Below are 26,471 nucleotides of genomic sequence, written 5' to 3' on the forward strand. Positions count from 1 at the left end.
CATGTGTTCTAGAGACTTCCATGGTTGAGTGTCGATACATGTACTCTCAAATGACATCTTGATCTGTACTCAACCAAGGACGCAATCCATACTCGGTCGACACTCATTCAACACTTAATCAACAGTTGGTCAATTGTTGGCTGAGTGTCTACCAAGGTGTTGATGGAGTTTCGATTGGGTATTGATTGAGTGTTGATTGAGGTTATTGATTGACCCTCGACTCGGATACCTTTAGTACACATGATCCACCATCTTTGCTAGATATTCTTGCTAAAATTTTAGGCAAAGCAATGTGAACCTGAGAGAATCTCCTCATAGCTCTCATTGCATTGTAACACCTTTCCATAATAAATAATACATGTTATACTTCCAAGTACATGTAAAATTAGACAGGAGGTCAAGGCTTTCCATTCAAGCAGGAAATCTTTGGAGCAGAACATTTACAATATGGTTTTATGACATGTACCCCCTTTTTGAAAGCCCGTAATGTGTGTTTTTGGGAAGTGCATGTATGATAATTTATTCATACAATTGATAAAATTATATTCATGCGAGCGAGCCAATTAGAACTTGAGGGGAGTTTTAAAACCCAACAGTTTCAAAGAAAGATTAATTAGCAAGCTAAAGTGAAATTTTCCATTGGGGAAGGAGGGAAGGATTTAAACTGACAAACCTCCATGAGAGGGATATCAAAGCCCATTACACAGAGTTTTCATATGCATTGTACTCATGGGTCAACTGTTTCCTGTATCTTTTTTTTCATTGCTTTATTCCAAAAAATAGAAACTTCAGATACAGGTAATAATAACTGACCCTAAGGCTTAGTATGGGATATGGATGCCCCTTGTGATATTCTCTTGATATTGTCTACACCAACATTATGAAAAATAAAAATGTCTGCTACATTCAAAATTGTCTGTTTCCAGCATAATGTTCACTTATTTTAAGTACAAGAGTTGTGCCTGTATGCAGCAATATTCCTGATCAAGCGTATTTGAAATATCACACCAAGACAAACATATCTGTTAATTTAGTACTAAGTAGGAACATTCAAATGCTTTATTTACAATTGAATAACTGTTTAATGTACATGTATTGCATACCCATTGACTAATAAGAGAACAGTCACACCGATGATGCCATCACAAGCTAAGCAAGTCTTGAAAATTTTTCCAAACTTCTTACAGCACATTATGTTAGTGTTGTCAGTTCCTGATTGAAGTTTATTAAGCAATAAAATTGCATGCAAATAGTGTTCATAATTAGCCTGTTGCCATGGAAGTGTGAAATCATGCGACCAAACAGTTGACAAACAAAAAGTTTCCATTTAATTTGTAGGTAAAGTTTGACCAGTATTACATGTGGCTTTGAATGCTGTTTTTGTGAGAAAATATTGAATTCAGCATGGGCACTTTGTTCCCCTCTCTCTTAGGCTAAATTTGGTTGGGAGAAAATTACCAAAATATTATTGCTTAAGGTGACTTTAAGGTTACTCCAAACCTTTGCAGGTGTCCTCCAGAAAAATTTCATATGCACACTGTTTTCAAAGAAACCTGTATATCAATAGACAGGTAATGAAATGTAGAATTCTGTAAAATTTTATTCCATTTTGCTGATTGCTTTCTTAAGGAGGCAGAAGTCATTAACGCCAAAATGACTCACTGAAAATCTGGCAGATTAATTGCAGGGTTTTCATAAATTTTTCAAGTAGAAGGGCAGCTGGTGTAAAGTAGGCAGATACCCAAATTAGTGGAGGGTCAAAGGCCCACGAGCACCTTGGGGGGTCTGGGGACATGCCCCCCTGGAAATTTTGAAAAATCGAAATCCCAGGAATGCATTTTCCTTGATTCTGGGAGGGAAATTCTCATTTTGTCATTTGTCCTCATTTACACAATTCTAAGTACTAGAATTAAACAGTGTTAGACATAACAGAATTGCTCGCTATTATATTCTCTGGCACTTTTAGTTTTAGCAAAGCCCATGAGTCCTGAATTTATGTTTTTCTATTCAGCAGATAGAAAAAATGATTTTCAAGCCTGTGTTGCAACATTTAGTTTTTTATAGCCTATTTAAATAAAGCAATTGCATTATGTGTAATCAGATAATAACTGCAGATGGAAAATAGTGCTTATGTAAGTTTCTGTTACTGATATACCAGCATGCAAAACTTGAAATGTATTGAATTACTAAAAACTAACCTTTTGATGTTTTGGACACAACTGGAAAAAAAATATCCTTGATGCCTTGAGATCTGCATTTGCTCGCCATGATGAATTTAACCATTTTAATGCACAGAACCATGAGAAGGCACATGCTTACAAACATGCGCCATATTATGTGCAAGAGTTATGTAACAGCAAAGGCACTTCACAAGGGAAAGGCCCGATGAATGCAAAGTGCAACTGCCAAAAAAACTTTTCTCACAACAGAAAATGATGCAAGGTAATCGACGAAAAAGGGTTTTTAAAGGTACATGTAATATTCAACTCACAAAGAGTAGTTAATTTTTATTAGAGGCTGACATGTGTATTTTTTTTGTTAATTTTGTACTTGACATACTTAAAGAAGGTGGGTACTCCTTTCAAAGTAGTCGGGTGTTGGTACCCAGATCCCGGCTTCTAATAACAACCCTGTTAATTAGGTATCAAATGCGATCGTTGATGCAAAATAACTGTGCAGTGTTAATCACAAAGCATCAATCTCTCAAGGGGTGTCAGCATTTTCTTTTCTTTTTATTGGTTATCTTTTTATAGATCTGTCAAGTTCCACTATCAAAAAGTTTGCATAACATGTTGCTTTAGAGGCTGCTATGAGAAAAGTATTCAAAATAAAAGAATTTGCCAACACCCTTTTGTTCCTTATCTATCAGTGAATGTTCTGGCCAAATTTCATGGAAAACCATTGATTCTACATACCCTATTAGTTCATTTAAAGAGGAGGGATTCTATGGCAGAATGAGTGTGAGTTTTCGCCTTCTAAAGATTTATAAACAAGTCACGCCTTCTCAGAGGGATATGTCAACTTAAAAAGTCTCTAGCCAATGAAATAACAGAACCTCTAGTGTCCACAGTATGTGAACTGATCAGGAGCTTTGTGGGAAAGCAATGGTGTTACAATCACGTTTTAGGTGCACATGTTTTAGGTCAGTGGTCAACAATAATGGGCAAAACAGTAAAAAAGTGATGCGCAACAAAACGAAAAGAAACCAAGGAGCAAGTGCCAAAGTGTGACTACAAGGAGGCACTCTTGACAGACATGAAATCTAAAATTGAAAGTATTTGATTCATTTAGGATCCCTGGATTAAACCATTTTCTGTGAAAGGTTGCTGAGGAGTCCATGCCTTTTAGGGATTGACACCTTATTTAAAAATCTCTTTTTCCCAATAACTCGCTCGTGTTTTAATATTTTATTTCCATTTTTTTTAAAATGTTGCCTTAAATAATGAATTTGCCAAAGGTTTGGAGTGACCTTAAGTCCATATCAGGTGCTACTGTAAGGAGAAAAGTGCATGCTAGTTAAACTTTAATTTGGAATTTGATGAATGGACTCAGTATTTTGCTGTGTTCAAAGTACTGTTTTCATGCAAGTGGACTGAACTTGGTGCAGCAGGCTTTCAGGAATTTTGAATAGAATAAATTAGGTTAAAGTTCTAGAAATTCCACTTCAAGTGTCATTCATGTAGTTTGAATTATGACATTGTGATTTTTTAAGTCATTTTGGCTAAAACAAATTGTGGTTTCCTTGCAATTTTGCCATCACTGGAGTCTTTGCTTGTTATCGCTTTCTGTTTCTAAAATGCCCTACAATAAAACAATATTATTGAATTGTCATAAATTTATTGCTTTTTATATCCTCTCACTGATGATAAATTTCATCACACACGTCACACTATCATCAAAGAAGACTGTGGATCCACAAGCACTGCTGAGTGGATCCACAGCAACTGTAACAATATCATGATGCACTTTATCATCAATAAGAGGACAGACACACAAAAAAGCTGGCGTCAATATGTTAAATAAAAATAAGAATTTGTTAAGCATTCATCTTTAGGATTTCATTCTTTTTATGGGATAAATGTAGCTCTGAGAATCAAGAACAATGACCCTGCCCTGAGAACTAATTTAATTTGGAAGTTCAGGATACTTTTTGGGTATACAGTGCACTTATTGCAGACAGGGTGTTTAGTTTATGTTTGTTGTGCAAAAGTTTTATTTTGGAAGGTGCCTGACCCTTGCACTCTTCCAGTATTCTTTTGCTCGGTATTAATTAATTCATACCTCTTCCTCTCCTATGTTAAGTTAACTTTTTTACCCTAATTATTATTGTCAATTAAACAAGGGCATCTAATTAGCTTGCTATTTTTTTACCCTTTTCCATTTTTCCTCTTACTTGTTTACCTTATATGTATCTTTGTAATTTTAGAATGGAATAAATAAATAAAATGAAAAATGAAAAATGACCCTTGCCTCTCACAAGATCTTTAAAGGCCTATTAATGATTTAAGGATCTTTTAAGGATTCTTAAGAGATCTTTGAAAGATCTGCAAAGATTCTTAAATGGGAGATCATGTAAAGATCTTTGCACTGATTTTCCAAGATTTTCAAAGATCTTTGATCAAAATCTTGAAGATCCGTAAAGACCTTGTTCAGGATCTCTGAGGATCTTGATCCTTGATAAGATCATCATGAAGATTGTCAAGGATCCTTGAAAGATTTTTACCAGTGGAGTGAAAAATCAATGGAGTGAATATAGTTCGTGTAGTGTGCATTAGTCCGTTTTATCCAATGTTTACTGGTGACTTAATCGTTGGACTAAGCTATTTACAGACAAGGAATCATTAGCTATTAAAACTAGGTAGTTCATGTAAGCAAACTATGTTACATTTTTCATTTAGTGACTTGTTATCCAAGCGTAGATGTTAAGAGAGACAACAACTAAACCCTTGCAAGTGATAAAAAATACATCTTTCAAGTTCTCTTAGAAATCTCAGATTGGATTCCAAAATAACCTATCACTGCTTGTTTCATCACAGGATGTTGGACCAGACAGACAGCATCCCATGACAGCACAAACTCAGAGGCCAGGAAAAAGGACAAAAGGGCAGGCACAAAAGAGGATGTTTAAAGAGTCAAGCCGCCTAGTAGACAAGTTGACAAGATGGCTCATGGTAGCATAAGTAGTTTATTTAACTGTAATAAGTTGGCCCTGCCCGGGAGGTCTTTGAACATGGGGTACAGCTGGCCCGGGGTTTTCCTCCTAGGAGCAAGTGGACGTACGGGGAGGTTTTTCACCCAGCTGTTGTTCCACAACCTCTGTTCAGGTTAGCTGGTTATTTATTTAGCTTGACATAGTCTTCAACTAGGTTCTTGTAGTAGATTCTTTGTAAATTTCTTGCACTGGTTTGGAGCAGGTAAAACTGAGTAAAAATCTTACATACTGTCACTGACTCATTAGAACAAACACCTCTTGCCTACAACAAGTGACTTTTTCATGACCTCAGCAAACCAATCAACAAACTTTCGCTTCAAACAGACCCAGCATAAACTTGACTAACAATAGATGGAGTGAAACTGAGAACATCTGACACCAACAACTACTACATGTAACACCTTACATAATAACTTATTCATGACCTTAACAAACCTACCAGCAAACTTTAACTTCAAACAGAACAGATGCAAACTTAAATTACAATAGATGAAGTGACACTTCACAACATCTAACACTGACAGCTTTACACCTTACAAATGACTTATTTATGACCTACAGTAAACAAACCTACCAACAAACTTTAACTTCAAACAGAACCGACACAAACTTGACTTGCAATAGATGAAGTGACACTTCACAACATCTAACACTGACAACTTTACACCTTACAGATGACTTATTTATGACCTCAACAAACCAACCAACAAACTTTAACTTCAAACAGAACCAGCACAGACTTGACTAACAGATGGATTGAAACTGACCACAGCTATCTGACATCAACAATTACACACTTATACTGTACCTTAAAAATTTATGACTTATTCATGACCTAATCAAACCAACAAACAAACTGTACATTATTTTGTAACTTCAAACAGAACCAGCACAGACTGTAACAACATCTGACACAAACAACTACTTACACCTTACAAATGACTTTTTCATGACAACCAACAAACTTTAACTTCAAACAGAACCAGCACAAACGTGACTTACAACAGATGGATTGAGACTACACAACATCTGACACTGACCTGTAACTTTATACCTTACCGATGACTAACCAAAATCTAGGTTTAGACAGAACCATCACAAACTTGACTAACAAAAGATGGAGTGAAACTACACAACATCGAACACTGACAACTTTACACCATACAGATGACTTATTTAAGACCTCAACAAACCAATCAACAAACTTTAACTTTAAACAGAACCAGCACAAACTTGACTTACAATGGATGGATTGAAACTGACAACATCTGACATCAGCAACTACTTGCACCTTACAAATGATTTATTGGTGACCTGGACAAACCTTAAAAAACTAGACTTGACAAGTTTCAGCACTTCAGTTGAAACCTAAGATACTGTCATTGACATTACAGGCTTAGCTACCAACTAACACACTCTGTACCACAATCACCAATACTTTACAGACTACAGTAACTGCACAAGCTGCATACCAATGCAAGGATTAGCACTGAGTCAGATAATATTATCTAATAGTATATAACTGTGTGTGCCACCATTATTCAAATAAGTGCTTTTCCTCTAGAAGAAAAATTATCTCCAAACATTTTGCTATTGAGTATCACCATAGCTGTAAACTGTACACTGTTTTACTTTTTTTTTTTTTACAATTTTACATTAATTGGATCAATGATTGGATTGGGAGGTCTTTGCTACTGTATGTAGTTTTCTCTGCAGATTAACAACAAACTCAACTTTTCAACTAAATTTCAAGAGTTTACCAATCAAAATTCACATTATTTGCAAACACAAGAAGGACACCTGTCCATAAATTATTTTCTTGTGAAGTTTTGCACTGATCTTGGCAGCTCTCTGTAAGTCTCAATTAATTTTTTCTGATAAGACTCAAATTTAAAAATTTGCAAAGTTATGTTTATCTTTATAGGAAAAAGAACTAGGTAGGAACTAAATTATGGTAACTGTCTTATTGGGCATATGCTAAGGTTCCATCCTTAACCTTAAAAATTGGAACCACATTGAGTAACTTACAGCAAATTAATTCTGAGAAGGATGCAGGATGTCCAGTTTTTCAATTTTCAGCTCTTGCAAATTGGGGTGTGCTTCATTACAGGCTAAGAAAAGTTATTAATTTAAATTAGTTGGTAGAACTCTTAGAATTTATCGAGCAAATACTTCACGTCCCTAAGGATAGCTTGCTGAATGATTTTTTACCACATTTGCTGCTAATCTCACAATCTGATATGCTGATTTGCCGTTGTCGATAAGAGTCCAGAAAATGCTGCTCACACTGATCAATGTGTCGTGCAATGCCTTTTTCAGCTCGCATTCTGGAAAAAAACATTTTCTTTCAGGTTGATATTGTGGTAAAAAAAAAAAAACAAATCGAATGTGGTTTAGCATGGTCTGTACTCTTATCGACAACGATACGCATCATCACAGTGGTCAAAATGTTGCGGACTCACTGGGCGCAGCCAAGTGAGTCCACGACAAATTTTGACCATTGTGATGACGCGTATCGTTGTCGATAAGAGTACAGACCATGCTAAACCACATTCGATTTGTTAAACTTCTTATCTTAATGTACAATGTACTTCTTTCATAGAAGAACAAAATATATTTCACTACTTAACTCTTTTCGAGCAACAATCAACATCACGCTGCCACTTAACCTTACTACTTACTGTAGCTTTCTTAAAATAATCATAAGATGTTTTTTTTATTAATCTTTCTTGTGCAGGAAACAAATTTAATTTTCTTTGGGAGTCGGTAATTAAAAACTAATTTCCTTTTTGATCCATCTGTACCATTTTAAAGTGCTTGGCAGCTTGATGGTGGTTGCTTCTCACTGCACACTTAGTTAAGTGGATCTGCAAGCTCATTAGCACAAACTTAAACTATTGCTAGCCAAAACATATTCACTTATCTCAAGCAAAACAAAATTTCCAACTGTAAGCAAGTTTGTTCCCACCATCTTTTTTACCTTCTTAACTGCATCATTGATTGCTTGCAAGACTTACCAAAATTTTCATTAATGCAAATGTTCTTTGCCTTAAGCCGGAAAATATGACACCACCTGCTTGTAGGAAAGTTTTCGACAGTCAATCTTACTGAAGGCAAAATGATCGGAATTTAGAATTAAGCAAAATTTAATTTGAAGTTCTTCATTTCGGATTTATTTTAGAATTGGGCTATTTTCAGTTTCCAAAGTATTATTTTTTGTTTTCGCCTTCAATCTCTCAATTTTTGTTGCGTTTTTCCTGACTAACAATGATATTTAATATTAATGTCAAACACATTTACCGGTAGATCAACAGTCTGCATTTTACCTTATTTATAAGTTCTTATGTTTATCTAGAAACAAATCTTGATTCCCTCACATAAGTATAAACAAACATTTTACATCCTCATCAAGAACTACACAATGCAGACTGTTGATGAAAACCAATGTATATTAACTTGCTTAATGCACTAGTTTCTTGGTTCTTTCTTGGTGTTGCAATGAAGGTTCTCTTGGGCATCCTTTAACGGTTTTTCAGTGATTTCTCTGTTGCTCCAAAAAATTTTCAGAATTTATCAGGACTATATTTCTGGGCTTTCTCGGTTGCGCCAAAAATTTATCGTGATTTTTAGGACAAGAATTCTATTTATGCTCAGTACCCTGAGTGCAGCCTGCTCATGGTTAAGGTTTCTGGCTTTTTTTCTGGACTTCCGTCACTAAGAAAGAACCATGTTTTTCTTTATTAGTCTATTTATAATGCTAATGAGCTTGCATGTATTTACTAAAGTCGTTAGGTTCTTATTCAATTCCAGGACAGAAGGTGGCACACACATCAAGACCAAAGATTGGTCATATTCAAATCTAGCCAATCACGTCCCTGCTGGGTTGTGGAAGCTCTGCCTCTGAGAAGGTGTGTGTTTCTGATGTCCTCTGAAATATTCCAACTGAGAAATCCTGGGAAACTTTATCTGATCCTGTAATTCAAGCCGGGGACAGTTGGGCACTTGGAAGAGTTGGCCGTTTGCTCTCAAGTGGGGTGGACAGTGTGAAGGAAGGTGAGAGTTTGCTTTTCATGTCTTTAGGGTTTCACCTAATTTGTCACAATACCACACCAGCAATTTCGGCCCAGCAAGATGCTTGTTTGCAGTCAATGTATCAGGAAATGTTCCACAACCAAGGACGTAAAACAGGAGTGCTGAATTGTGGAGCTCAAGGAAGGTGCATCTCTAGAGAAAGCATAGACAGGGGAGATCACTGAATTTCATCAGTCTGACCTGATTGGATTTTTACAAATGACATTAAATTGAGCTGAGTCACTGGGGGTCTCTCTGATTGGGTTGCTACTGGATTGGGTTTTCTCTCTTTTCTAGTTTTTCATTAAAAAATAAACTTTAACTTTAAAATAATAAAATTAAAACCTATAGGCTCAATTATAAACAAAACATCTTTTGAAAAAAACAAATTTTTACTGAGCATTATATTAAATTTTCATTTTTCCTTTTGAAAAATTTCACATCATCAACTTAACTATTTTCATTCTCTATTTTCCTTTTCATTGAGCTTACAGCATATTAATTTTTAATTTTCAAAAAATTCCTTTCATTAGTTTAATTGACACATCACAAACTAAGGAGGACTAGTAAGCAGCAGCTGTTTGGCACTAGGGTCTCTGGGATTGCCATGGTAACCAACATGAGCTGTGAATGGTCAATGGTTGCTTTGATAACCATCAACTAATAGCCCATGCTAGTTACCAAAACAATCCCAGGAATCCTTATGCTGACAGCTGATGCCTAGTCTTCCTTAAGTTTCTGGAGTGTTTCATAGCTTATTTGTCAATTAGAGGTTTATTTAATTAGAAACTAATATATGATGGGTGTTGATGAATAATTCTTCGTTGTTAGGTTTGTTAACTGTTGAATAAAACGGCGGCATTCCATTTAACAGTTAATTAGTCTGTCAATGAAGAGCAATTCTGAAACATTTTGCATTGATTTAAGCACTTAAGTTTATTCAATTTCTTACCAACCAAGCCAATTAAACAGGAATTCAAAATTTTTCACCACCAGGTTATTAAGTATAATTTATATAGATATAAATTGAATCAGTATAGCATTTCTTAATTTTTTTTTGCAACATTTGTTTTTAGGGGATGTTTTTTTAGGTGGGTTCAATTTCTTTTCCACTAAAATCCAGTAAAATTCACTAAATTCGGAGTTCCACGGATGGTCACGCAATGCTCCTCCACAACGTGAGGAGAGACATTGCGTAAGCAGAGAAGTCACGGATGCGAAGGACGCTACAATGGGAATTTTAGATTAACAAAGAAAAATATTTTCAACCTCTGCAATGGAAATTATCGAGTCAAGTTGAATTTTAAAACCATTTGAAGCCAAAATTCGGCCAATCGCGATAGAATTTGTTAGTCAACAATTTTTTAGTTTTAAATCTTAGCGCGCATGAATATTTAACTTAATTCTTAAACACAGCATGACTTTAGCTCATACTTTCTCCAAAATTGTTAACATTGTTAGCAGAGATTCGGCGTAAATCTTTAGCTTGTTTCATTTTTAAAATAACAAGACCCACTCGGCTTCGTATGTTAATTGCTTGTTTCAGATCACGGATGTTCTCTGGAGAATTGTCTTTCGAATTATTCATTCATTCGCACGGGAATTTGATTTGCATTTGAATAAACAACTCTCCAGAGTAACGTCACGTGACATGAAATACGACAATAAACAAACAAGCTGAATAAACATAATAAACTAAAACCTTTTGCAATCATTTTAGTTTTAAATCAAAACTTAAGCTTTTTTGCCATAATTATCGGCCAATTTCTTTCATCCAAATTAAAGAGAGAAACCTGACATCGGTAGCTTCACAGATGAAAGTCTTTTAGCGACTTGTGCTCTTTGGTGAAGTTTGTGGAATGACGGTCGGTCGGAGGTTTGGTCGGAGGTCAGACTGGCGGATTCTGGGTTCAAATCTTTCTTTGATTTCAACGGTGATGCACTGAAATTGAGCGCCATACTTTAGCGCTTCAGTTTTTCTTGTCCAGGTTGGGAACATTTCCAACTTAAAATGGGTTTTCATCCAAAATATTCCGGGAGGGCGAGCTCATTGGCAAATCTTTTAGTTTTTCGATGCATTGACTTGCGGATTAGCATCTTGAACCAAATTACGAATTTGGCATTTTAATTATTTTTCAACTCATTAATTCCAAAATTACTCGAGTGTAGCATTGTGACAAATTAAGACTGAGACCCCGAAGGCATGGGAAGCAAACTCTCACTTTCCTTTACGCTGTCCACCCCACTTGGGAGCAATCGGTCAACTCTTCCAAGTGCCTTACTGTCCCCGGCTTGGATGAAAGGATCAGATAAAACAGACCAGGATTTTAAAGTTGGAATATTAAATGAGGACTAAAGAAACAACACTGACTCAGAGAGGCAGAGTGGAAGCAACCCAAAGAGCAGGGACAAGATTGGCTAGATTATTTTTTTATTATTTTTTTTTCTCAATAAAAGTAATGGACAAGAGAGGCAATTTTTATTTCAATATAATTATGTTATCTTTCCACCCGTGTCGTTTTACTTTGCAATCCAACCATTTGAGTGAACCAGATAAACTAACCAAGAATAAGCCAAGTTCTGGAGAAGTCTTGGTAAAACGTTGCAGTACCATCAACACTCAGTTTTAGTAAACTGCTCGTTTCTTATGTCAAAGTACGCCACAGATACGTCTTTTTAGTACTTCAAACGAATGAAATATATTTAGAGAATTTGAACCGAATTGTTTTGAAGTCTAACTTAAAATTTAAACGTACCTGTGGCGTACATTGGAACAGAAACAAACCGTTTACTAAAACCAGTCTGGAATCGTACCGCTTAGTTTTAACAAGACCTCGGTTACTGTAAACATAAGAGTTTCAGTCCCAAGCTGGACATATCAATTCTCCTTACTAATTGCCCCAAGTGATTTGATCTTTGTTTTGAGAATTTGGTAGTATATCAAGAAAATATCCCGAGTTGATGATTTTCAAATATATTAATATTGTAAGGAGGAATAATATGCTCATCACCCTTGGGACTGCCTCAGAGTACGTTTCCCAAATCCTCTCCAATGAAAGAATGGTTTCCAAATAATCGCTGAAAAACCCGAGAAAATTCACAACCGTGTACAAATTATTTTATTGATGTTTTTCCGGTTTATATTTGCTTTCAGGACAGAAACGGCTCTGAAATATATTTGTTGTACGCATGGGAAATACATCAACTCCAGCGTATTTTAAGTGTATTTTCAATTCTATAATTTCCGATCATACAACATCAAGAAATTCATCCAAGAGAACCGTGAAATTGTAAGCAAGGCTGTAATTCTAATTCTCTTAAGACAACTGGTTTGAAATCATAAAAACAAGACATGCTATTTTCTGCATGCTGTTTGCATGTAACGAGTAAATTTTTGCATATTAACAGATCAAAATTATAGTTTTAACTTTTGCAATTAAATTGCTGTCATCTCTATCTTGTAGTTGCTTCTTGAAGAGTAAGTTTGCTTTAGCTGAAGATCTAAACTCCACCACAAAGACTTCTGTACATGTACTTACATTTCTCATCTTGCGTGACATCATTACGTTCTTTTCGTAACACTAGGTAAATTAGTCACGCGACAGAAAACATCCGTCGTTTTAGAAAATTATATTTACAGACTTGTTTTTAGAGAATGTACAGTGAAAGCGAAACTTAAGAAAATCTCTGCTGCAATCTTGAATGTGCATTTGGTTCAAGATTTTAATGACATCCGAAGGTATATTGCCGGAGAGGAGAGGAAATGCATTGAGAAATGTACCCATCAAGGTTTACAGTAAATAGAGATACAGTCAAACCAACCCAAAGGCGACCATCTGTGCACTTTGCCAAACCAATGTGGTGCTTATAAATTATAGATAAGTCTCTCTTCTAATAATTTAGCTGCACAAGACAGTTTGGGACTTTTACAAGGTGGTTACATTTCAGACTCAAGATGGTCACTTCCCGGGGGTCACTTTACACAAGGTGGTCATTTAGAGAGGTTTGACTGTGTTCAATACTTCAGACATGCAATATACTGTACCAAGATTTTTCTTCAGTGACGTTTTAATACTTTTATCTTTTAATTGTTTTTTCAGAATGTCGTATGTGTGATACAGAAGTTCAACAGATCAGCGCCAATACATCACGTCCCAGTCAGTTTAAACGTTTGGTCAGTCAATCAGCCAATCACAGTCCATTGGTAAGTGAGTGAGTCAGGCAGTCCGTCAGCAGTCTCTCAGCAGTCAATCAGTCAGTCAGTTAACAGTCCATCAGTCACTCCATCAGCAGTCAATCAGTCATTCAGACAGTCATGAATAAGTCAACCACAGTTAGTTACAGTAGTCAGTCTGTCAGCAGTCAATCAGTCATTCTGCTAGCAGTCCATTAGCAGTCAATCAGTGAGTCAGTCAGCAGTCCTGAAAAAGTCAGTCAGTCAGTCAGTCATGAGTCAATCATTCATTCATTCATTCAGTCAGTCAGTCAGTCAATCAAAAAGTCAGTCCTGAGTCAGTTAGTGAGTCAGTTGGTCACGAGTCAATCAATCAGTAATGAGCCAATGAGGTCGTCAGTCATAAGTCAATCAATCAGTCTGTCTGTCTGTTTGTCAGTCAGTCAGTCTGTTTGTCTGTCTGTCAGTCAGTCAGTCAGTCAGTAAGTCAGTCCATCAGTCAGTCTTTTTATGTTTGAGTTATTGTACATAGTTTGGATACTGTGAGTTTTACTGTGCCAGTTTCAGGATCATTTTCACAGAATGAAATTTTGGTTTCTCTCACTTTTACCTGGAATTGTCTCTCATTGTTAATGTACAAATCAAACGGGATAGACCACAGCTACTTTGACAGTGTCAATCAGCCAGTCAATATGTACTGCAGCCCAATTACTAACTAAGTTATAAAATCGCCAATTCAAAAATTTTCTTTGAAGGTGAAAATGCAATCTAATTCTGAAAAAACATCTTACTTTTGAACATCACTTTTGGCTGCAGAAGATAAATTTAACAATTTCATGGACGATGTGTTTAAAAGAGTGTGATTTAATAGCTTTTCTTACTCATTGTGTAAATCATCAAGGCACAAACTGCATGTCTGAAGTTATATAATCAGAGCAGAACTTGGCTTATTCAAGAGTTTTGTTTACCTGGTTCACCCAAGAGTTGGATGGCAAAATAGAACATGCAGCCCTTCTAAAGATAACTGCTTGAAGATTTAGTCCACTCTCTCCTTGTTGACATCTGATCTGGAAAAAAAAGAAGACTTATTTGTCAGGCTAAGAAATAATTGTATACAAGTTTTTATAATTACCATGTACTTAACATTGCAGTTCAGAGGGTTGTAAAGGACGGGGTCTCTGGCATGGTTCATGGATGAAAAAATAGTGAATTACAGATCACCGACATCGAAATTTCATTTTCCTGAATCGTGAACATAAGCAAGCAAGGTACTCTTTTTAATAACCTGCTCTTATGCTCTAAAGAGTGTTACTAGGCCATATGACATTTTTGAAAATCAAGTGAAGGACATCAAGGAAAGCTCTGTTACTTGGTAGTTGCGGATGCCTTACAAAGCGTCATAATAATTATACAGAGGTCACATTTGATGTTTTCAGTCATAATAAATCCCTTGGAGGAATTGCATCTCAAAGTCACATAGAATAGAGTGATTAAATCATGAATGTCGGTTGATAATTCAAGTTCTTCATGGGTCACACCAAACCTTCAAGTCACAGATCATAACCAACAAGAAGATCTGTTAGATCTTATAACCTCACTTTTAAAATTTAACTGTTTTCTTAGTACTACTGTCACCATGCAGTGCACATTCCAAAGCAGTCCTTGATGATTCATTGATTACTGTAGACACCACATCACTTGGTCTACACAAACTGTGTTATTACACCATCACTCTTAGCCTTTGTGAAATCTCTGATGATGTAATGGTCTTAATCTGGAAGTTCGCTCGGGACATACCCATCAATGATACCAAAAAGGAAACAAGTGTCACACCATTAATTACGCTATCTATAATAAACAGCTTTCTTCCTTAAAAGTCAAAATTTAATTTGTTTGTGCTATGTGTAAACGACAAGTAAAGTCATGCAAGTCACACAATCTGAGGTTTACGCTACCCACAGCTAATTTTAGAACGGTTGTGTTGTTTTCCCCTAGCATTGACAGAAACGCTGCAAGTTCTGACAAGCTCCTGTTTAGCTCAGCAAATATTTAATTTTCTTTTAGATCTCTTAACTCGCTGCGATGAAACAGCCAAAGAATTCACTTTATTTGCTTAAACCCACAAGAAATACTTGCAAAATTGCAAATAAATTAATGACCGTCGCTTCTGGCAAAATAAACTTGCAAAGTAAACACAATCTTATTTGTCACACAGCAAAAGTGAAAGCTGCAATGTCTGAGCATTCCATGGCTGACGTAATATCTTTTTTAAGCATATTTTTTATTCCCTTTGAATCCAACGCTTTGATAAAACCAAAAGAAAATATATTTTACACACATTATAAAGAAAACAATATCTGCAACATTTTCCGTGTATCAATGTTTCAACAGCTTTTGGCGAATAAACTTCACAGGTTGCGTGATTCAAAATTTGGCTGAGAGGAAATTTGGGTCTGGTCAATGACAAACCTAAATTCACATTTCACGGAAAATAAAGTCATCATAAGAATACCCCTGTACAACCCTCAACATAATGTTGATGTCTTGCTGACATAATCTCAACTAGTCTGTGAATCAGTCAGCTAAGAGGTCAGTCAGTCAGTCAGTCAGTCTGCCTGTCTGTCTGTCTGTCTGTCTGTGTCAGTCTGCAATTCAGCTAATCATTTTATCTGTTGCCAGTTTAGTTAGTCAGTCAGTTAGTCACTCATTCACCTTGCTTGCTCTTTACATTTGCTTAACAAACTGCCAAAGGGAAGCACTCATTGCTACTTATTTCACTGCCCGAGAAGTTCCCCTGGTCAGTATGTCAAATAGTGTACATATAATAAGTTTATCAATGAGTCAACCTGTTAGTCATCTGTTTGCCAGTCAATCACCATGCCAGTTGTACTAGTTGATTTGTTATCTTAAACAATTACATGTACACAGGCCATGAATAAATCAGTTCAGAGACCAACCAGAACTTCAACAGGATATTTTGTCAATAACAGAAGTACATAGAAAACAATGAGTTGATGCACTTCACAAGTGTACTTAAAAATTTCCAAGTACTAATCAGTCTTTATGCTGGTCCATCGACCAGCCAATCAACCTATCAATTAGCCAGTCAATTAGTTAATCATTTAAATGGATTAAAGCCTAGTTTCTAGTTTATTCATTGCAAATTTGAAATGAAGTGCAAAAGAGGAATTCAGTGCAATTTCAAGGTTACCCCAGGTGAAAAAGGCCGCAGTGAAAAAGAGAAGACAATTTGTCACATTTCAGAGCCTTGTAAATTAGCACTCATGAGAAAGAATTTCAAAGTTGGACATCTTTCTTGCCAATAAATGAAAGATATATTTTAATTAAAATGTAAAAAAAAACCATTGCAATTTTTAGTGCAAGTTTTGCTGAAAAAAAAAAGTGTGAGTGGAAAATTGATTTTGAGTGAAGACTTTTTGCAGGTGATAAAAAAAACCCTTGAAGAATGGCATAACTGTTACAATAAGAATGCTACAAAGCAGTAATAACTTGATTAATCAAGAATAATATACCGTAAACACCAGCGGATAAGCTGCACTCGCAGATATGCCGCACCCCAAGTTTGGCAACTATATTTCGGAAAAAAGGTTTTTGGAAAGAACTCAAAATACTTCACAAGTGAAGATTGAGAAGGTTCTTTACATGTACATTTCTTGATTTATTGAATGTAAACCGGCATAAACTCACAAACACTGAAACTCTTACCTATAATTTTAGTTTTGCAATAGTATGGACATGATGTCTACCAACTTTGACATATGTTTGATCTTTCTCTGGTATTTTTAAACCAGTATTGTTTTCATTCCTGTCAGTTTTTCAGTAGAATTTTACATACAACAAGAAGAACACAAACACATTCATTCATTCGTAGCTTAGTAGCCAGGCATTTCACCAGGAGATGGAGTACTGGACACAAGTAGCTCTCGAAGCTTTCTTTGTTGACATGAAAACAGCTTTGTGGCAGAATGGAGATTCCCTACTGTGAAACATTTAGCTACTCCAGAATGAGCTAGAATGGCAACCTTAAACTGGTTAAGAGATTTTTTAATGTAGGTTTAATGCAGTTTAGCAGCAAGAAATGTAAGCTTGTGATAATGAACAAAAACAGTTCCTTTAGGAGTCAACTCTGATATTCTTTGTTTCCTGAAGTTCTTATTAGTTTGCTTTACCGGCTTATAAATTTTCGATGGAAAGTGTTAATTTATGCAAATTTATGGCACGTTGTCCAGATGTTCACACAGATAAGCTGCATCCCCGATTTCTAAAGAAAATTTTGAGTAAAAAGGTGTGGCTTATCCATCAGTGTTTACGGTAATTGCAAATCACTTTTATTAGTTTACCTGGATAACTGCTGCATGTAAATCCTAATTGCCAAGTTTCTGATCCACTTGGTTCCTTGTTTACATCTCATCTGGAAAACAAAATTCCGGTCTCCTTGTAATTTTTATGTATTTAGTTTCCATTACGCTCAAAATAGTAACTCTCCTAATGAAATGCCAATATACTGTAGCATAGAGAATTTGTAGATTAAGGCAATGTCTCCTCAATGTTTTCTGAACTGAATGACATCAAATAGGGTGCACACTGATGTCAATAAATTTAACCCATTGACAGCATGCCTTTCTTTCCACTGGCATCGTGTTTTTACCACATTTTTGCTTGGGTATGCACAGAAAACAAAATTTCTAGATAGTTTTGGGACGAGAAAGTGACCTACTTCTTTAGGCTTTTTGTGTTTTGTTTTTATTATTTTTCTTTTCACCTTTCCTCTTTCTCCTTTTCCTATCTTTTTGCTGCAGTGATTGATCTTCTACTGGGCTTGCTTCCAGTTCAAATATTTCTTAGAAATTTTGGAGTAGCTAAGTAGCTAAATTTTGGAGTAGCTAAGTGTAGTCACAGGAAATTTTGCTGGCGGTTTTTCACTCAAATTTCTGGGCATTTTCATGCATATTTCAGGCTCCACTGAGGCATTCACTCTGATCTGGGTATCATTGGAAAGATCTTTTCCTCCTGACTGGCAGAACTTGAGTATAGATGATGTCAATTTTGGTCAGAGGTGATGACATTAGAAGTGGAACAAAAGCCAATGCCTGTCACGGCTGGTTACGGGCAGCACAGGAGTCAATGGGTTAAAGGGAGCATGTAAATTCCAAGTCCAACCAAGCCATTCTTACACTGCTAACGTTTGTCATTTTGACATCTGGAACCTGAAAAGAAAAGAGACCACCAAAGTCTGGAGAAGCTATTATCGAAAGCAAACATGGTCTGCAAATGAAATCTTCATAACTAAAAGCCAAGTCATTTTGGAGCTCTGTCATGATGTCAAATCATAATGTAATATTAGTCAGAAAATTTTCAAAATTTGGTTGCACAAGGTCCAATGACAGACTGTTAATTCTAGCACTGTTAACACCTTTTAACTATTCATATTATTTTACTGTGGAAAATCATGAAATGCTTGCAAAATTGGCCACTTAAAATTTCCAGAAACATTTGACTGACACAAATGTGCAGGCATTTCTACACTAGCATTCAAACAGAGATATGCACACAGTAAATGTACTTATCTTTGTTTCTGAGGATTAATTTAAGTCATTTAATTTCCAGAAACTTTCATGCCCCATAAAATAATAGTAAAAAAATTGAAAACAACCAATGCTTGTACAGTTACCCAATCAGAGCTTAACTTAAATTACTATGCATGAAATTATTCTCATCACTTGACATTAAAATATTTTTGTTGCTAGTTCTACAACAAATAACTCATTGCTTGGTTCAAAACAAAGTTCTGCTGCTGGGTTGAAAAACTTTTCTTTTTCATTGCTGTTCAAAAAATTTGAAAATTTTGTGCTTGGTTTATTTGAAGTAGTTTTTGTGCCCATGCTGAGTTTGATAATTAATTTTTTTGCCACTGGGTTAAAAATGGTCATTTTTTCCTGAATCATTCCAAGTTGTTGCTGCACGTCTTGAGCCAAATTTAGTTTGCTTTGTTTCCCACTTTGAAATTATACTTAAAAAACTAATAATAAAAAAGCTTTAGAGTCAAATCTATTGCTGGGTTAATTGACACCACATTATTTTTGTTGCTGGACCATTCAGAATTGTTTTATATGCCGGGTTTAAAATATTTTTGCGGCCGAGTTCAAAGATGTTTTGTAAAAAGTTTCAAAATGATTTTTGTTATAAGACTGTACTAAATCACTAATACTAAACTTAATGCTTTGCTGTTGGACCGTTCAAAGTTTCTCTCTTTGATAAGTCAGAATGTACTCTTTGCTAGGTTCACCATTACAGGTCTTTATTTTATAAGAATATTGCTTTCTGGCTGAGACTCAACATTCTTATTTTTCTGCCACTTTTAGGCTGGAAATATTCTTGCAAATATTCTTAGATTATAGCATATGATATTTCTGTTTTCAAATGTGCAGTAATTGGTGTCAATCAAAATCCTACTTTGAACCTTTGACTTTTGCCAAGCTAAGATTTTTACTAAAAACTTGAGTACTTTGACTTTTTTTAGTTTACATTTTCTTTGAGTATTTTGACTTTGTTTCCCTACATTTTCATTAATTTGAAGAAGCGAATATAAATATTAAACAAAAAATGTTCACAGAGAAATATCTGTACACATTTTCGGCCCAAACGGAGGTTAAAATAAGTTGGCGAAACTGGCAACATCACTTCCGGCCAAGTGTGAGAGCTTGGTTGCTCAGCTCAAAATGGCAGTAAAAAACAAAACACCATGTTGACATCACCAAATTGGCCGGAAAAAGAAGGAGCAAAACTTCATTTAGGGTCAAAATGCCTTAGAAGATTAGCAGGGGTCTTCGTTTTAGACTTTTTGGGGTCTTAGGGTCGTTTTTAGAAGTCTTCGTTTTACAGACACTCTTGATCGCGTAAGAGCTAGAGTTCGACCTTCAAGCTAGAGGCTCACGCCAAAAGGTGTGAAAGTTGGCAGGTATAGAATTTGTCGCTTTGTTTTTCTACTAACGCTTATATATTATACCTGTTCTAAAAGGCTAAGCGTAGATTAAATATTGTAAATTTTAAAGTTTGTGAGTTAATGCTAAGCTTACCTCCATCCTTCATAAGCCCTCATGCAAAGCACTGCACTGATCAACAAGCAAAACGTCTCCTCATTCCTCCTCCTGGCTCTGACATGCATAAAAAGGAAAACAGTTATCTACTTTCTCACATCAACTATTTCACTGAATCAAGCCTTCTTAAAACAAATGACAAACCTTTGAAAATCTTCCCTTGTGCACGCGTGCAATATCGCAACGAAGACTATTCCACCTGCAAAGACCAGTGGGAAATAGCAGGGTAAAATGGGAGTGGAGGGAGGGGGCTGCGTTGACTATAGCCTGCAATCAGGCTCTACTGTTCCGGGTACCGTCGCTACCACCGCTATCTGGCTTTTCAATTTGGCCCGCGTGCAAGTTTACGAATAACCTGCGATTCCTGCGATCAGGCGTTCTGTTTTTTTTTTTTGATGTCTGAATATAAGAAAGGGAGCGTATTTAAAAGATAAATTATTTTTCTTTCAAACGAGTATAGGAGAAAAAAACTCTCCGAGTCCCCCACGGGTCTTGAACCCACGACCTTGCACTCGCACGTTGTGCAAATGCGTTACCCCTGGTCAAGGAGGACTCTAGTTGTGAGTTAAGCAATTTTTTAGGTTGATATGTGTCTGTAGTTGCTATTGGTGGCCCAGTTTAGCTCCGGCAACTGTGCCGTAACAATATTACAGTCAAACCTCCACTAACGGCCACAACTTTATAGCAGCCGGTTTTTCAGTTTCGTTGCGGCCGACAGTCCATACATTCAGTCCTATTTTAACCTTTCTACAGCGGCAACGCCCACGCAAGCACGTCCCAAGCTACCAAAATGACCTCTCTACAACGACCACTTAATCAAACGACTGACAAACAGTTTATACAAAACACTATGTTATATTGTAAAAGCTCCCAGAACTTGATCCGTACCCCACGTGGTTGGTAACTGTTTCAGGTTGGTTTCTGTTTTATTGATGTATTTTGATTGTGTTGGGTACTGCTATGCTACAATGAGCATATTTTAAAGATAAAAATGTTGTGCCTGCGGAAAAAAAGAGCAAAATACCTTACACCCCTACCTCTCCATAGCGGTGATCTCTCGAGAACTACCACTTTTCCCTGTCCTCAAGATTAACTTGAGGCTTAAACGGAAAAAAGAAAAACCTTTTAAGTGATTTAAAAGATAAATTATATTTCTTTTAAACGAGTATAGGAGAAAAAAAATCTGCGAGTCCCCCACGGGTCTTGAACCCACGACCTTGCACTCGCACGTTGTGCAAATGCGTTACCCCTGGTCAAGGGGGACTCTGGTTTTGAGTTAAGTAATATTTTAGGTTCATATGTGTCTGTAGTTGCTATTGGTGGCCCAGTTTAGCTCCGGCAACTGTGCCGCAACAATATTACAGTCAAACCTGCACTCACGGCCACAACTTTATCTCAGCCGGTTTTTCAGTTTCGTTGCGGCCGGCAGTCCATACATTCAGTCCTATTTTAACCTTTCTACAGCGGCAACGTCCACGCAAACACGTCCCAAACTACCAAAATGACCTCTCCCAAACGACCAGTTAATAAAACAACTGACAAACAGTTTATACAAAACACTATGTTGTATTGTAAAAGCTCGCAAAACTTGATGCGTACCCCACGTGGTTGGTAACTGTTTTTGGTTGGTTTCTGTTTTATTTATATATTTTGATTGTGTTGGGTACTGCTATGCTACAATGAACATATTTTAAAGATAAAAATGTTGAGCCTCCGGATAAAGAAAAACATATTACACCCCTATCTCTCCATAGCGGTCATTTCTCGAGAAGTGCCACTTTTGCCTGTCCTAAAGATTAAAATGGGGCTTAAACGAAAAAAAGAAAAACCTTTAAAGTGATTTAAAAGATAAATTATATTTCTTTTAAAGGAGTATGGGAGAAAAAAATCTCCGAGTCCCCCACGGGTGTTGAACCAACGACCTTGCACTCGCACGTTGTGCAAATGCGTTACCCCTGGTCAAGGGGGACTCTGGTTGTGAGTTAAGCAATTTTTTAGGTTCATATGTGTCTGTAGTTGCTATTGGTGGCCCAGTTTAGCTCCGGCAACTGTCCTGCAACAATATTATAGTCAAACCGCCACTAAACGCCACAACTTTATAGCAGACGGTTTTTCAGTTTCGCTGCGGTCGACAGTCCATACATTCAGTCCTATTTTAACCTTTCTACACGGCAACGCCGACGCAAGCACGTCCCAAGCAACCAAAATGACCTCTCTACAACGACCACTTAATCAAACGACTGACAAACAGTTTATACAAAACACTATGTTATATTGTAAACGCTCACAAAACTTGATCCGTACTGCACGTGGTTGGTAACTGTTTCTGCTTAGTTTGTGTTTTATTGATAAAGTTTGATTGTGTTAAGTTGGGTACTGCTATGCTACAATGAGCATATTTTAAAGAGAAAAAATGTTGTGCCTTCGGAAAAAAACAAAATATATTCTACCCCTACCTCTCCATCGAGGTCACCTCTCGAGAAATGCCACTTTTGCCTGTCCTAAAGATTAACTTGAGGCTTAAACGAAAAAAAGACAAACCTTTAAAGTGATTTAAGACATAAATTATTTTTCTTTTAAACGAGTATGGGAGATAAAAAAATCTCCGAGTCCCCCACGGGTGTTGAACCCACGACCTTGCACTCGCACGTTGTGCAAATGCGTTACCCCTGGTCAAGGGGGACTCTGGTTGTGAGTTAAGCAATTGTTTAGGTTGATATGTGTCTGTAGTTGCTATTGGTGGCCCAGTTTAGCTCCGGCAACTGTTCCGATACAACATTACAGTGAAAACTCCACTAAAGATCACAACTTTATAGGAGACTCTTTTTCAGTTTCGTTGCGGGCGACATTCCATACATTCAGTCCTATTTTAACCTTTCTACAGCGGGAACGCCCACCCAAACACCTCCCAAACTACCAAAATGACCTCTCTACAACGACCACTTAATCATGCGACTGACAAACAGTTTATACAAAACACTATGTTATATTGTAAAAGCTCACTAAACTTTATCCGTACCGAACGTTGTTTGTAACTGTTTTTGGTTGGTTTGTGTTTTATTGATGTATTTTGATTGTGTTGGGTACTGCTATGCTACAATGAACATATTTTAAAGATAAAAGTGTTGAGCCTGCTGATAAAGAAAAACATATCACACCTCTATCTCTCCATAGCGGTCATCTCTCGAGAAATGCTACTTTTCCCTGTCTTCAAGATTAACTTGTGGGTGAAACGGAAAGAAGAAAAACCTTTTAAGTGATTTAAAAGCTAAATTATTTTTCTTTTAAACGAGTATGGGAGAAAAAAAATCTGCGAGTCCCCCACGGGTGTTGAACCCACGACCTTGCACTCGCACGTTGTGCAAATGCGTTACCCCTAGTCAAGGGGGACTCTGGTTGTGAGTTAAGCAATTTTTTAGGTTCATATGTGTCTGTAGCTGCTATTGGTGGCCTAGTTTAGCTCCGGCAACTGTGCCGCAACAATATTACAGTCAAAACTCCACTAAAGACCACAACTTTATAGCAGACGGTTTTTCAGTTTCGTTGCGGCCGACAGTCCATACATTCAGTCCTATTTTAACCTTTCTACAGCGGGAACGCCCACCCAAGCACGTCCCAAACTACCAAAATGACCTCTCTACAACGACCACTTAATCATGCGACTGACAAACAGTTTATACAAAACACTATGTTATATTGTAAAAGCTCACTAAACTTGATCCGTACCGAACGTGGTTGGTAACTGTTTCTGGTTTTTTTTTTTTTTTTTTTGATGTATTTTGATTGTGGTGGGTACTGCTATGCTACAATGAACATACTTTAAAGATAAAAATGTTGAGCCTCCGGATAAAGAAAAACATATTACACCCCTATGTCTCCATAGCGGTCATCTCTCGAGAACTGCTACTTTTCCCTGTCATAAACATTAACTTCAGGCTTAAAGGGAAAAAAGAAACACCTTTAAAGTGATTTAAAAGATAAATTATATTTCTTTTAAACGAGTATGGGAGAAAAAAAATCTGCGAGTCCACCACGGGTCTTGAACCCACGACCTTGCACTCGCACGTTGTGCAAATGCGTTACCCCTGGTGAAGGGGGACTCTGGTTGTCGGTTAAGCAATTTTTTAGCTTGATATGTGTCTGTAGTTGCTATTGGTGGCCCAGTTCAGCTCCGGCAACTGTGCCGCAACAATATTACAGTCAAACCTCCACTGAAGGCCACACGTTTATAGCAGCCGGTTTTTCAGTTTCGTTGCGGCCGAGAGTCCATACATTCAGTCCTATTTTAACCTTTCTACAGCGGCAACGCCCACCCAGGCACGTCCGAAACTACCAAAATGACCGTTCTACAACGACCAGTTAATCAAACGACTGAGAAACAGTTTATACAAAACACTATGTTATATTGTGAAAGCTCACAAACCTTGATCCGTACCGAACGTGGTTGGTAAATGTTTCTGGTTGGTTTCTGTTTTATTGATGTATTTTGATTGTGTTGGGGACTGCTATGCTACAATGAGCATATTTAAAAGATAAAAATGTTGTGCCTGGGGATAAAGAAACACATATTACAGCCCTATCTCTCCATAGCGGTTATCTCTCGAGAAATGCTACTTTTCCCAGTCCTAAAGATTAACTTGTGGCTGAAACGGAAAAAAGAAAAACCTTTTAAGTGATTTAAAAGCTAAATTATTTTTCTTTTAAACGAGTATGGGAGAAAAAAAATCTGCGAGTCCCCCACGGGTCTTGAACCCACGACCTTGCACTCGCACGTTGTGCAAATGCGTTACCCCTGGTCAAGGGTGACTCTGGTTGTGAGTTAAGCAATTTTTTAGGTTGATATGTGTCTGTAGTTGCTATTGGTGGCCCAGTTTAGCTCCGGCAAATGTGCCGCAACAATATTACAGTCAAACCTCCACTCACGGCCACAACTTTATAGCAGCCGGTTTTTCAGTTTCGTTGCGGCCGACAGTCCATACATTCAGTCCTATTTTAACCTTTCTAAAGCGGCAACGCCCACCCAAGCACGTCCCAAACTATCAAAATGACGTCTCCAAAACGACCACTTAATGAAACGACTGATAAACAGTTTATACAAAACACTATGTTATACTGTAAAAGCTCACTAAACTTGATCCGTACGGAACGTGTTTGGTAACTCTTTGTGGTTGGTTTCTTTTTTATTGATGTATTTTGATTGTGTTGGGTACTGCTATGCTACAATGAGCATATTTTAAAGATAAAAATGTTGTGCCTGCGGATAAAGAAACACATATGACACCCCTATCTCTCCATAGCGGTCATCTCTCGAGAAATCCTACTTTTCCAAGTCCTCAAGATTAACTTGTCGCTGAAACGGAAAAAAGAAAAACCTTTTAAGTGATTTAAAAGCTAAATTATTTTTCTTTTAAACGAGTATGGGAGAAAAAAAATCTCCGAGTCCCCCACGGGTGTTGAACCCACGACCTTCCACTCGCACGTTGTGCAAATGCGTTACCCCTGGTCAAGGGGGACTCTGGTTGTGAGTTAAGCAATTTTTTAGCTTGATATGTGTCTGTAGTTGCTATTGGTGGCCCAGTTTAGCTTCCGACTCTGTGCCGCAACAATATTACAGTCAAACCTCCACTGACGGCCACAACTTTATAGCAGCCGGTTTTTGAGTTTCGTTCCGGCCGACAGTCCATACATTCAGTCCTATTTTAACCTTTCTACAGCGGCAACGCCCAGGCAGGCACGTCCCAAACTACCAAAATGAGCTCTCCAAAACGACCAGTTAATCAAACGACAGACAAACAGTTTATACAAAACACCATGTTATATTGGAAAAGCTCACTAAACTTGATCGGTACCGAACGTGGTTTGTAACTGTTTCTGGTTGGTTTCTTTTCTATTGATA

General features: G+C 37.0%; 1 protein-coding gene and 1 long non-coding RNA gene across 3 annotated transcripts in view; one reads left to right on the forward strand and one right to left on the reverse strand.

Annotated features, from left to right (window-relative positions):
• Positions 1 to 10,611, forward strand: part of LOC145467209 (uncharacterized) — a 28,424-nt gene extending 17,813 nt beyond the window's left edge. For both annotated transcript variants that reach the window (XM_081450764.1, XM_081450765.1), the window contains exon 4: positions 5,037 to 10,611. In XM_081450764.1, coding sequence (XP_081306890.1) covers positions 5,037 to 5,180 — 144 coding nt within the window. In that variant the 3' untranslated portion in view covers positions 5,181 to 10,611. The remainder of the gene's footprint in view (positions 1 to 5,036) is intronic.
• Positions 10,612 to 10,620: 9 nt separating this feature from the next.
• On the reverse strand, positions 10,621 to 21,092 carry LOC145467210 (uncharacterized). The gene is made up of 4 exons (XR_014042032.1): positions 20,720 to 21,092; positions 20,555 to 20,632; positions 17,819 to 17,889; positions 10,621 to 14,524 (listed from the first exon to the last, which is right to left on the reverse strand). It is a non-coding gene; the product is annotated as an uncharacterized LOC145467210 (long non-coding RNA).
• Between the last annotated feature and the right edge of the window lie 5,379 nt (positions 21,093 to 26,471).

The sequence above is a fragment of the Orbicella franksi genome, chromosome 14 (genome assembly GCF_964199315.1).
Source record: "Orbicella franksi chromosome 14, jaOrbFran1.1, whole genome shotgun sequence".
Lineage (NCBI taxonomy): Eukaryota > Metazoa > Cnidaria > Anthozoa > Scleractinia > Merulinidae > Orbicella > Orbicella franksi.